The 13,707-nt window shown below is 38.4% G+C and overlaps 2 protein-coding genes across 3 annotated transcripts; one reads left to right on the forward strand and one right to left on the reverse strand.

Annotated features, from left to right (window-relative positions):
- Positions 1–244: 244 nt before the first annotated feature.
- On the reverse strand, positions 245–12,702 carry LOC145778043 (B-cell receptor-associated protein 31-like). Its single transcript, XM_082589443.1, has 6 exons — positions 12,541–12,702; positions 5,504–5,604; positions 4,522–4,672; positions 4,235–4,337; positions 4,004–4,115; positions 245–3,563 (listed from the first exon to the last, which is right to left on the reverse strand). The coding sequence occupies exons 1-6, from the start codon at positions 12,630–12,632 to the stop codon at positions 3,427–3,429; spliced, it is 696 nt and encodes a 231-aa protein (XP_082445569.1). The 5' UTR covers positions 12,633–12,702; the 3' UTR covers positions 245–3,426.
- On the forward strand, positions 8,935–10,318 carry LOC145778041 (uncharacterized). Of its 2 annotated transcripts, none has more exons than XM_082589441.1 (2): positions 8,935–9,043; positions 9,524–10,318. In XM_082589441.1, the coding sequence occupies exons 1-2, from the start codon at positions 8,980–8,982 to the stop codon at positions 10,195–10,197; spliced, it is 738 nt and encodes a 245-aa protein (XP_082445567.1). In that variant the 5' UTR covers positions 8,935–8,979; the 3' UTR covers positions 10,198–10,318. The 2 variants fall into 2 exon arrangements, with proteins under 2 accessions (XP_082445567.1, XP_082445568.1); XM_082589442.1 differs by lacking the exon at positions 8,935–9,043 and adding an exon at positions 9,266–9,285.
- Positions 12,703–13,707: the final 1,005 nt, after the last annotated feature.

A 13,707-nucleotide genomic window follows, 5' to 3' on the forward strand; every position in this document is an offset into this window, starting at 1 on the left:
AAGGCGCTGTTCAACTTCGTACGACGGTTCTGAACCTTCCCAATGACGTCATATTAAGCAGGCTGCTCTATTGGGGGGTTCTTAAATATTACATTAAGCCAATCTATTGCCTTGAATAATGAATCTTTTCACTGTCACTTGTATTGTTGGTTTGACATTTTGAAGACCATGCAAATCTTTAATTAAAATTATATTTGTGTCAATGAGTATGATTATCCCTACTACAAACGAAGCAGGATATTCGTTAATCGGCAGCACTTGATTAACACAAGAAATAAGTTTTTAAACAGAAAACTTTCAACTTTCTGTAGACTCCCAAAAACTATTTTGTATGCAGCGTTGGTTACTGTGGCACTAGCGAGCAATTAATTGCCATGCAGCGCACCACAATATTTGTGTCACGTGTGTCACTGTTGACCCGTGTAGCAAATTTGCAATAATGATCTTCTAATACTACTTTCAAATAAGAAACCTCTTTTTTCTTGCATTAGCCTACCCGTATGCAAACCCAACACAATACGTCTACAAATTGAATATCTGCAGTATCACCTCCTGGAAAAGTTTAAATGCACGAAATTATTTAATGCCCTTACAGTTAGACTATTTTTTCCTAAGCAGCTACAATACAGGAAAAACAGTAGAATTCGCATATATCGCTTCGCTTATAGATGACAGTTGCAGCAATGCAGCATTGCTTTTGACTCCGGGACGTTATCGCATTGATGAGAGGATCGTTCAAAACCATGAGAAAATTTTCGCAGAAAGAGAAGGTTTAAAGCAAATATAACTGACGGCTTGCAAAATGATGGACCTGTTACAAAGCAAAACTAGCTGTACACTGACTTGCCTTTTTCAACCAGGACGATGTTACAACTGTAGTCAGTTTCAGCAAAGCGTATTGTAGACAAACCCAGCAACATAAGGAATCTCTTCACCACAGAACAAGTACGACGAAGTTAGTTCGTTCAATAGCAGAAAAATGGTACGACAGTGACGCAATTTGTTGGAGAAAGTGAAATCCGAAAAACAACTCTCTTACAGCTGGTTTTTGCAACTTTGCAGTTACCCGGTACCGTTCTTCAGGAATGTTGATTTCAATTTGAAGAATGTTGTTCCTTGCCGAGCGTACGTAAAAACATTAAATTAAACGGCAGCTTTGATAAGAATAGACTACACAAGTACACATTGAACTAAAATCGAAGTTTAGTAATAAACAATAGTAATACGTCTAGGCCTACATCACCACTTTTTCTTCATTCCAACGGGTGTCGATATAAGCAAATTGCACTGTACTGTATATCTTAAAAACACGCTAGTTCCATTGCAGATGGGCCGCAGCCGTAATAGACCAGCCACTATTGTATGTAAACACTTTTGAAAGCAAAAGGCTTCAGTTTTGGCAAAATAAATAAAGAAATTTAATAGCATATGTACATTTACAAAATTGAATAGTGGTACGTATTTTGTTGATCCGGTCACCCTCGGTAACGGGGACATCACCGGATTAAAACTGGACTTCTACTACTTTAGACTGACTTTGTCATCAATCAAACAAATTAGTTGGGTTCCTGCTACAATACTCGATCGATTTTCTTCCAATTTGTAATACAGGGTGAACAGAAAGTTCTTGGACTTTTTTTCATTGTATGATTAAACATATTGAATGTCACTTATAATTATGCCTTTTAATATGCAAAATATTCTTGCTAAACTCTCTAAAATTTAGGTCTAATTGTAAGGTCAAAAATGAGCGAAAGAGAAGCCATCATTCAGCTCCACCACGCGAGGAAAACCAACTCAGATCATTAAGCTCTTAAAAGTTGCCAAATCCACCGTTTACCGTGTTGTGAATAGATTTAAGGAACTTGGTAGGCCTACATCTGAAGATCGTCCCAGGAGTGGAAGACCTCACACTGCTTAAACAAAAAGTGGTAAAGGCTGTCCGAGAAGGGGTGAGGAGAAACCAAACAGATCCGTCCGTCAAATGGCCAAAGACATAAATGTGAGCAACACTTCAAAGAAGGGGATACGAAAACTCGCAGCAATTGCCCTAGTCTCACACTACCAGAGCGGTAGTTTGTAGCATGTTAAACATGCCGTTCTTTTTAAAACTGAAGAATGTTTTGTAGTGCAGCTGGTATTTGCTATTTACAGAAGACAGTTCGCAAATGGTACGAAGAGCATACTTAAAGAATACTTGTTTAGAAAGACGATTGAAAACTTGCAGTAGGCTGCTTTTCTTAAAGCCTTTGCAGTAGGCTAGATGTAAAGAAAGTATACGGGTAGTTGAATTAACAAGTAACCATGAGCATGCAGTGAATATCCAGGCTTGATGCTAAAAGCGTAATGCAGGTTAGCATAACAAGATTTATTAAACTAGCCTACTATCGATACCAAATGTCATTCTACGATAAACAAAAGCTTTTCTATTGTCAGACGTAATAAAAGCCCTCGTACCCCTTTCTTTAGATATCCATGAATAAGAACCATTATGGAAAAGCATATTCAGTTGTATCCTTACAAGATGAGATAACGGCAGTTCCTTATACCTCTCCAAAAGCAAAAGAGACTTGAAAGAGTACAGATCCTCAGAGAACTAAAGGCAGGCATGGCAAGAGATCATTTTTTCAGACAAAAATCTTTTTACAATTGAACCTTAGTTCAATAATCAGAATGATAACATTTATGCAAAGTCTTCAGCAGGTATTAAAGATTCTGTGAAAACAGTTTACGCCGTCAAAAACCGTCTTTTGTCATGGTGTGGGCTGCCACCTCCAAAACTTGGAAGTCTCTAATTTTCGTGGAACAAGGGGTTAAAATCAATTCAGATCGCTACATCAAGGACATTTTGGTTTCAGCCCTCGAAGAGATGAATAAACACTACAAAGATCAGCCCTTTGCATTCCAGCAAGATGGTGCACAATCCCATTCCTTAAGAAAGACTCAGGACTGGTACAGTGGTACACTCACGTCAACTTCCAAGATTCTGGAGCAAGGAAATGTGGCCTCCCTCATCGCCTGATTTAAATCCCATGGACTTTCGTGTGTGGTCGTTATTGGAGGCAAAGGCCTGTTCGTTGTCACCGAAGTGTTGATGCTCTGAAGCAATCACTCCTGCGGGAATGGGCCAAAATACCCCAGGATGAGCTACGTGCTTCGGTCGAAAACTTCTGACAAAGAACTGAGAAAGTTCAAGGCGGCCACATCGAAAATAAAAAAAATTATTCCTAGTATTGTAAGCTCTCATTGTGATATCTTTTTAATAAAATTTTTATTTATGACGTTTCATTAAAAAATCGTTTATATGTTGGTCCAAGGACTTTCTGTTCACCCTGTACGTTACCTGCAATACCCCCAATCAACAAACAGAACAAATCGAAAAGTAAATACAGTAGTTCAAAAGCCAATGCTTAGAGATTATCTGGCTTAGTTATCTTTCTTGCTGGAATCGTCGAATTCATTCTGCAAATTCGCCATTTCGTTCATCAAGCGATCATACTCCTTGCTAGTTGCAGTAGCTTGCTCCTTCATCGCTTTTTTGTCGGCCTCGGCCTTCTTAACATCTACACATTCGGCATATGAATGAGGTTGACGCTCAGAGCACAAACAAAAAACATAGCAATTCAAAGTGATATTACATTTTCTTTACCACAATCCAGTAATATTGGAAGTGGTTTCTAGTTGGTAATATCGGAAGATGTTGTACGCTACGAAAAATGAAATACTGTACGGAATAAGAGTGTATTCTCATTTTATAGTAGAATTAAAAAATATAAATAGTATATACAAACAGTAAATACTATTAGTACAGCAAAAAAGTCAAGCAGAGCAAATTACATCAAATATAGTTATTACGGTACGTATTCAAATAGTAAGGACCTTCTGATGATCCCCATTTTAGGGTGAAACAGGCTGTAGAAGTTTTAGAAAGTAATACCTATATTTGATGTAAATAGTATTTATAATCTCACAGTGTGTTCTAAAAATATTGTTTAAGCATCACCTTTTTGAGCTTCGGTTAGCTTCATCTTCAATTGTTCGAGCTCTTTCTCAGCTTTGCGTAGGCCAGATGAAGTATCTGTATCTCCACTTCCTTCAGATCGATTCATTAGTTCCTAGCACAAGTTCAAACATGTCAAAAAGTGCTCTGGTTGGTTTGAGTGTCATTTTGTAAATGAAAAGCGTAAGGCATGCAACCGCTCAGAATTGAACTACTGACACAAGATTGACTCACCTGGGCTGTCCTCGAAGCACTTTCAGCTTGTCTTTGTGTAGCTTGGCAATTGGCATCCAAAACAGCAGTGCCAGAGATCAGAAGAACCAACCGACGGAGCACACTGCGATTTCATAACGTAATTATGCTACGAAGAATGATGACGTTGTACAATCTGTCTCTCGCAATACGTCATTTGAATAATTGCAATAATATGCACGGCAAACTTGCAATTGCATCACCAGGGAAAAACTGACTTTGTTTGGTCATTGAGAAGAGAGTTATACTCAAATAAATACCTAACTTACAGCCAGAGAAATAAAGCAAATCCTGAGATGTATAGGTTGCGTTGCGCACGAAAGAGCATCATCAGAACATGATCTTGTGTATTGGGATTGTTTGATAGATTAACTTGTTGAGCATCAGGTAACCAATACTTGCGTGTTTCACGCACGGCATCTGCAGTTCAGAGAAATAAACAGGAGTTGGCAGACAAAGAATTTTAGCTTTTGAAACAATTGTTATCATAAACAATTTCGAATGTAATCATATATATGATAAATCAAAAAATGAATCACAGAAACATTGTTATATTTTATTCGTTGTTCATGCTGTCATATTGCATATCAAATAACAGCTAACAAAAATTATTGAGTACAGCAGTTGTTTTAAAAGGCAACTAGCATTTGTTTAAAATAACATTCAGTTTAGTGAAAATGAAAGTTTCAAAACAAAACTATGTTCCAGATATGTATATTATGTTGCAGTTCATGACAAAATAAAAAGTGGATGTACATTGTACAACTACCTACCTGCTTCAAATATTCAAACCAGGGATATCTAAAGAAGGGGATACCATACAAAGGCTCGCAGCGATTACCTTATTCTCACAACACTACCAGGGCGGTAGTTTGTAGCATATTAAATTAACCATTAACAACTAACTATGAGCATGCAGTGAATATCCAGGCATGATGCTATTTGCGCATTGCAGATAATCATAACAAGACTTATTAAACTACTACCAATGCCAATCGTCATTTTACTATAAACAGAGATTAATACTATAAATTAAGTTTAATCCTGAAGATTTTAACCCCAAACGATAAACCTGGCCACAACATCCAACTGGTAAACTTTTACTTGTTATTCAGTGCATATAATATAATAACAAAAAGTAAGATATGTTTTGTGCGGAAACAAATAATACTTTAACGTGTTGTTATGTCATACTGTATATATACGGTACATTTATTTCTACCAAGCAAACAAATTTAAAAAGTATCGTACCAAGAAATAAGAGACACAAAATGGATATGAGAACCACAAAGCCAATGTTTCCATAGCTGACAAACAATGCAGCCATTCTTGACTTGAACAAATACTGCCATCTAAAGAGATTGACACATTTATGTTGATGCAATTACTACTAGTAGCCTATACTTTGTGCAAAAATATGCTTTCTGCATTATTCCAAGAAATGTATATATATTATATATACAAAAAATTCTATTATAACGACATTAAATATATATATAATCTAAATAAAATCTCTTCTGCCCAAAATATATATAATCTAAATATAATTTAATATAATACTAAATATAATTTAAATATAAATATAATTTGCTTCTGGCACTGAGTTAGTTGAGCACTCTCTTTTGATACTATAATCTAAATATATATATTACATTAATATTTAATAACATAATAATCATTAGGGTGGTTCAAAACAAGGGCTAAAAATTTTTTTGGAAATATTTATGGGTTACCTTACCCTCTAAAAAAATCTTCTATTTGCTTAAAAACACCTGTTATAAAATATTTTCAAAAAATATTAAAATTTAGAGGTGGCCCAAGGCTCCCGAAATTTAAAAAAAAACTGCAGATTTAAAATAGCCGTATTATAAAAATGTGGATACAATCTAGTTCGTACCATGAACAGTTCGTACCTTGAAAAGATCAAGAGAAAAAATTAAAAAAGCCAAAGTCGCTGATTGCAGTTTCCGCAATCATTTTAAAATTTTCCCCCTGAAAAGATCGTGAGAAAAATTAGCTCAAAGCCGAAGTCCGTTGATCGCAGTTTCCGCAAACATTTTTCCGCAGTTTTCGCTAACCCTAACCATAGAGTAATCTATGCTCTAACTCTAACCTTTGCTGATCGCAGTTTCCACAAACATTTTTCCGCAATTTCCGCTAACCTTTACCCTAACCATAGAGTAATCTATGCTCTAACCCAAACCATAGATGCCCTAACCCTCGCTGATCGCAGTTTCTGTTAAACGCAGTTTCCGCTTACCCATGGATCACGGAATTTGAAATTAATAAAAATTAAAAATGTAATGAAAAGAATTAAAAATCTAATTCAGTGATCCATGGCTTACCCTAACTCTAACCATAGAGTAATCTATGCTCTAACCCTAACCCTCGCTGATTGCAGTTTCCGCAACATTTTTCTGTCGTTTCCGCTAACCCTAACCCTCGAGTTTCAAATTGTTTGGGGAAACTCCGATCAGCAACTTCGGCGTTGTGTTATTAAACTGCAATCAGCAACTTCAGCTTTTTTAATTTTTTCTCTCGATCTTTTTAGGGTACCAACTGACTGTACAAATGGTTCAAGGTACGAACTAGGTTGCACCCTAAAAATGTTGATAACAAGATATAAGTGTTTGGGTTCATTTTTATCAGCATAATGAGCACTGTCTTAAATTTTCATTTCATTTAATTTCTATATATAGTAAAATCTTTCACAGTAAGGTTATATTCTGAACACTTCAAATCAATATAAAGGTTAAATATTCATTTCAAGTGAAACAGCAAAATTAATGTACACAAATGAATCATATGACTTTAACAGAATCAGATGTTGATGCATCAAACTTGACTTGTTATTGACCCTCTTTGGGTGACTTGGTATGGAAGATTTGCTACAGCAGCTGCTTTACCAATGAAAAGACCAGAGATGTACGTATGCGCCGCAAATTCTACGCCGCATACTTGCGGCGTAGACTTTTTGTTTGCGCTAACGCTTGCGGCCACATTTTTTTGGATAGTTTGCGCTTGAGGATGCGCTGTAAAGTTTTCGCGGGTTTTTAGCGCATAGCATCAACGCATACTTTTTAATGTCTTAGTTGTTGTTTGCAATTTTTTTTGTCAAACTGCAAAATGTTGACGTCTTGCAATTGCCCATTGTTCTAGTGTTGTGTCACAGTGTCATCTATTGTTCAGTCAGCTGGAGTTGGTTTGTATATCGCACTACTGTCTTTGACGGCAATGGCATTCAAACCTTCTCAGGCAATGAGCAGTGCAGCCTATGTAGTATGTATCTAAACAAACTCAAATATTTGGTCTCCGACCGTGATTGCTTGCATGATGTTGTACTCTGTATGTTATATGTGGTACATTACTTTGCCTTTGCCGGTTATTCTTGTTGTAGGCTATGTAGCGTAGTAATGTGTAGGCCTACATACAGAAGGCTATCAAGCTAAGGTAATTTTTACTTGACACATTATACAGTCTGTTGCGTAAGTATGTAATTATAGATGTTTTATAACTTGATGAGCAGTTTAGCAAAACATGCATCCAGGGGCCAATTGTGAGAGGCTTTTGAGTAGCCTACTGCTAATAACACTAGTTGTTATAGTCGTCATTTTATTTACGTTGAAAATATGTAACTCGTGACCAGCGTCACTACATAATCACAGTTCAGCGTTTTCTGGTACAGACGTTGGAATTGATTACCACCGCACTGCGCATGTAATCAATTGAGCGTTCTGTACCACGTTCCTCAGTTGATTGCTTTGCGTTTCTTTCTTACTATATATTGCGTTGATTTCATACACTGAATTAGTAAGTAACAAGAGGTAAATGGTTTTCTCACTTGGTTGGCTATCGCTACAATTATTATTGTTTATTTTATATTAAACGTCTGGAAATACAACAGACATTTAACTGGCGTCGCCGGCAGGATCTTTACAAAATTTCTACAGGATTTTAGAAACATGGAGATGTCTGACCCCACTGACGTATCTTCTCTTCGTTCGTTTTTAGGTTCCTTACAATTTTATTCGAAGTTTCTACCGTTGAACGCTTCTACTGTAGCAGAACCACTATACCATCTCACGAAAAAGGACATTCCTTGGAGATGGGGAAAACAAGAGGAAAACTCTTTTGCTCAGCTGAAGCATCATCTATCTACTGATGAGGTTCTTACACATTTCAATGCGTCACTTCCGGTAGGTATCGCATGTGATGCTTCTAGTGTGGGCATTGGTGCTACTTTGTTTCACCGTTACCCAGATGGCACAGAACGGCCTATAGCAAACGTTTCAAAAGTATTAACAGCCTCTCAGAGAAACTATAGTCAAATTCAGAAAGAGGCTTTGTCGATAATTTTTGCGCTAAAGAAATTCTATCAATATCTTTTTGGTAGATCATTCATTTTGGTCACAGATCATAAACCATTGCTTAGTCTTTTTGGCCCGATCAAATCGACACCTTCTTTGGCAGCAAATCGTTTGGCTCGTTGGGCACTCTTTTTATCGCAATTTACATACACTATTGAGTACAGGAAGACGAAGGATCATCAAAACGCTGATGCTTTGAGTCGCTTACCAGCAGGAGGGGATAAAGTCTTCGATGAAGAGGAAAGTGCGGATGACATTGATATCGTCTGCGCTATCGATGCTTTGGATTTGCAGGTCCAGACCCCAAGTGCCGCCTCACTGCGTAAAGAATCTTCTAAAGATCCTATCATTTCCACGGTAATGCGTTTCATTCATGAAGGATGGCCGGCCAAGTCTTCTCCACAAGACCCGGTCGAACCGTTTCGTAAGTACGCAGACTCTCTTTCTACTTGTTACGGGTGTCTACTTTACGGTTCCAGAGTGGTCATCCCTTCCAAACTTCGTCCTTCCGTTCTTCAGTTGCTTCATGAAGGACATTTCGGCATTGAGAGAATGAAGCAGTTGGCAAGGACGTCCGTCTACTGGCCAAACATCGATCGAGACATCGCGGAACTTTGTCACAAGTGCAGTACCTGTGGCGAATATCAACCGCAATCTAAAACCCAGGTCCAATCATGGACGGTTCCAGAAGCACCGTGGGGCCGCTTACACATAGATCATGCGGTAGAATTCATGGGTTACCATTGGTTACTCAGCATTGATGCTTTTTCTAAATACCCTTGTATTCATGCTACTACTTCCTTATCTTCAACAGCTACTATCAACCTGCTAGAAGAAGATTTTGCTCATTTCGGCTATCCCCATACTGTAGTAACCGATAATGCTACTACTTTTAAATCCACAGAATTTCAAACTTTCTGTAAGGAGAGGGGTATGGTACACATCACGGGTGCCCCTTACCATCCGGAAACCAATGGAGCGGCGGAGCGCCTCGTACGTACGTTCAAGCAAGCACTTCGCAAATCTTCCCTGCCCCCGAAACAAGCAGTCTTTGAATTCCTACAGCAGTATCGACGCACGCCCACTCCGAGTGGCTACTCTCCAAGCCAATTACTCAACAATCGTCAAATTCGAACCAAGATCGACACGCTTCTCCCCACACCGTCTCAAGTGGTACCCCGACAAAACCCTCACAACACGGACGCCTCTGAAGTTACAAAACGACATTTCAAACCGGGAGATCCCTGTTACGCGCTATCATTCACTTCACGACGGAGCCAGGATCCTCGTTGGGTTCCAGCCGAGGTGATTAAGCGACAGGGTAGCCGAATCTTCCTGGTACGTCTGCTGCCACATGGTCCGACGTGGAGACGCCATATGGAACAACTGCAACCTCGCTATGCATCATCGGAGGACCAGGAGCCGGGAGAAACTCCTGCACCAACAGTCGACTCCTCCGCTGTCTCCACCTCAACTCGAACGGATTCGGACGACACACCGACTGTACCGGAATTCGGGCCACACAACCCACGAGGGTCGAGCCGTCGCCGCAGACCTCCGGCCCGTTTCGGACTTTGAGAGTTATTGTTTAATTCGGTGTCTTGTTCATATTTTTCTTTGTGTATAAAAATTATCGGGGGAGGTGTTATAGTCGTCATTTTATTTACGTTGAAAATATGTAACTCGTGACCAGCGTCACTACATAATCACAGTTCAGCGTTTTCTGGTACAGACGTTGGAATTGATTACCACCGCACTGCGCGTGTAATCAATTGAGCGTTCTGTACCACGTTCCTCAGTTGATTGCTTTGCGTTTCTTTCTTACTATATATTGCGTTGATTTCATACACTGAATTAGTAAGTAACAAGAGGTAAATGGTTTTCTCACTTGGTTGGCTATCGCTACAATTATTATTGTTTATTTTATATTAAACGTCTGGAAATACAACACTAGTAATGCTAACTATCCCTGAATGCTAATAACAAAGAGTTGTGCAGTTCAGAATCTAAACTTGCTTGTGTCTGGCAGTTTTGTCTTCCATTAACCCACTTTTTAAAAATCTTATCAGAAAAAAGCATAGAGCTTACTGAGAGAATTATGGCATTAAAAGCAACATTAGTCTCATTCAAATGGAATCATTTTAAAAATAGTGTTTTTTATAATGGATTTTTAGGGAGCGACAGTTATTATATTACGGTACTAGGAGCGACAGTTAGTATAATACTAGAATTTTCTTGATAGGCATATGCTACAGTTTCTTACACTACACTATTGTATTAACACTTTAGCTGCCAGCGTTTTGAAAAAGTGAGAGGAGTTCTCCTTTTTCTCTGGTTGCCATGGTAATGAAAAAATGGGTTGCCAAACTATTGAAACGCACTTTGAAATTTTGGAGCAAATCAGTGTTGCAATTGATCGTCGAAATGACCATTGCATTTACAAGCGCGCCAGTCAGCAAAACAGTTTTTTTTTTTGCATCGAATCAACCTGTTCAGACGTGAAATCAATGTAAAAAAAAAAAACGATAGACCGAGTGATTCAACGTATTCAAACATTGAATCAATGTAAATACGAACTGTTAGGCTAATTCGGTTCTTTGAACAAATCGAATGGCTTTTGTAAATATTTCTCAGTTGCAACTTATACCTGATCAGCAAAAGTTCCTTTTTTACACGATTTCAACGTCTGGCGACGATGAAACGATGTAAAAATGACAATTTATGCTGGCCGGTAGCTAGGCTACTGTACGGTAGGCTACCGAAGTTTAACTTAACCAACTAGGCGATTGCAAGCATATTTCCTTTCGATGAAACCTATAGGCTACCACGTTTGGTTTGCCTTTACATTACATTCAAAAGTTTTGTTGACATCATAGCATAGTCATAGCCTATATTCATAAGAAAATGCTTGCTTGGATTTTTTTAGCGACTAGGGTTAGATAGCCTACAGGACTTCTAGCTAGTACCAGTAAGCAGTCTAGTCTAGTGACTTTAAATGAATAGGTAAATTAGTCTAAACCTTAAAAAATAATAGAATATTTCAATTACCTTGCTGCATAAAAAGTAAGCTCTTTTACATGACCTATGTGCATTGATCAATATACTAGTAGCCTGGCATCATTATCCCAGTCTAAGAATTTCTAGACCTCAAAGTCATTGCTGAATTTCAAGCTTTGTTCACACTGATTGGTGTTTTGACTTTTATTTAATTTTAAGAATTTGGCGGGGAAATGGGTTAAAAATTGTTTTTTTTGGTTTAAAATTGAAGCAACCTGTCAGGCCCCCAGACTGGCAACACATTAGGATTTTTGGGGCATTGTGACATCATGTGACGTTAAATTACATCACAATTGCACGAGCTAACTCGTTTCCAGCAGCAGAACTGTTAAGGAATAACTTACGGTAATACTAATCTCCAAGTGAAATGGAGCATGATAATACAAATCCATGGCCCTACATGGAAAAGTATTTTAAGCTCTCTTCTTCGAAAGGCAGAAACTTATATTTTCAATGCCAGATGTGCCTTCCGGCCAAAAAAATTTCTTGTAACGAGAAATCGCGAAGTGGCTTGAAAAGTGTGTTGTTTCGAGTGGTTTATACTGTGTGAATATTTGGCACCTAGCAAACAAAATGAGTTTGCGCTAGAGTATGCGCTAACGCTGACGCCGCCAACTTTTTTTACAAGTTGCGTTGACGCATGCGGCGTATAGTTTTTCGAACGTTTGCGTTTGCGCTGACGGCGTCAATATTTTTTGTATGCGCATACATCACTGGAAAGGACAGACTATATATATTAATATTATATGATATATCCAAAATGTTTGGTTAAAGAAAAAACATGTTAGTGTCAACTAGTCTCAGATCCTACACATGATTTTGGTACATAGGATTGTACACTAAATGCTAAAAAGTACAACTTACCTTTTAGCACTTATGAACGGTAGGCATAAAAGAATGCACACAAATATTTCAGCATACAAGAAACCAGCTACCAAGGTCCACTGCAAACTCATCTTCAATTTCACTGGTGTTTGATCTTGTACAATACCGGGTACTAACTTTGCAAAAACAAGAATTTCTCAGTCATCTAAAATTCTAAACAAATCAAAACTATATATAATCAACCTTGACTTGGTTAGTGTTTTTCATCTTTAGTAGATATGTACAAAAAGTTTTATGGTTTACATCAGCTAAGGCTTTGTTGACTAATGATGAGACTTGTCTTCTCTATATGCATGAGTAGGCTATTGAGCAAGTGGTGGGATGCCTTGTTTGTAGGTATGCGGCATTGGCAGTAGGCATCCTGTAACAACGCACATTGTGTCATTTAGGCAATGGCCTAACTTCATTGTATTCTTGCAGTTGGGAGTTGGCACAATGCTGTAGCTGCATACTCTACGCCTTCAGCATCGTAGGCGAGTACCAGGCCACCACTGCAGATAGTAAAGGCATTTCCCCACTGGAAGAATACTTCTACGAGGTACCTCAAAAGTCCATTACGTGCGGATATTTTTGTAAAAAGACTGTCTGAATGACGAAGTTGAATCAGTGAACTGAATGCCTTTTGCTATGTAGGTCTAAGACAGTGGTTCCCAACCGGGGTGCCGCGGCACCCTGGGGTGCCAATTGCAATGCTCAAGGGTGCCGCGAGATATTGCAATACTGCAGCCTATTCTATATTTTAACTTTAACCTGTTGAGTGCGAAATTTATTTATTTCTAACTGAGTTTCAGTGCGTATTAAGTTTCGCGTCTCGCAGTTATTCCCGGCTCCCTTCTGGGGAGTCGCTTAGTGGGTAAGTCGCTGGCGGTAAGTAGATAATCCGCGGTAAGTAAGCCTTTGTTTCCTGAGCTAGGAAAAACAGCGTGAAAGAGATTCTAACTCGTTGCTGTTCCTTCCATAAAAACGTTTGAAACGCATCATTATTGCCAGGTTTCATGATTTTATTTTGCGTTTCACGACGCACAATTGGGTCTCCAAATTAGCGTATTTAGTAGATATCTTCGACCATTTAAATAACGTGAATGCCAAAATGAAACTCTCTTAACTTCAACCGATAAAATGAAAGCACTGAGAGAAAAATTGCAA

Source organism: Aplidium turbinatum, chromosome 10 (assembly GCF_918807975.1).
Source record: "Aplidium turbinatum chromosome 10, kaAplTurb1.1, whole genome shotgun sequence".
NCBI lineage: Eukaryota > Metazoa > Chordata > Ascidiacea > Aplousobranchia > Polyclinidae > Aplidium > Aplidium turbinatum.

Excerpts from the sequence above, each read along its gene's own strand:
- LOC145778041 (XM_082589441.1), top strand. The coding sequence starts at position 8,980 with ATGCGTTTCATTCATGAAGGATGGCCGGCCAAGTCTTCTCCACAAGAC. Across the intron at positions 9,044-9,523 it reads AGACCCGGTCGAACCGTTTC|AATTTCAAACTTTCTGTAAG; the intron begins GTAAGTACGCAG and ends TTAAATCCACAG.
- LOC145778043 (XM_082589443.1), bottom strand. The coding sequence starts at position 12,632 with ATGAGTTTGCAGTGGACCTTGGTAGCTGGTTTCTTGTATGCTGAAATA. Across the intron at positions 4,673-5,503 it reads TTTGTGTCTCTTATTTCTTG|ATGCCGTGCGTGAAACACGC; the intron begins GTACGATACTTT and ends TCTGAACTGCAG. Across the intron at positions 4,338-4,521 it reads TTTGCTTTATTTCTCTGGCT|TGTGCTCCGTCGGTTGGTTC; the intron begins GTAAGTTAGGTA and ends ATGAAATCGCAG.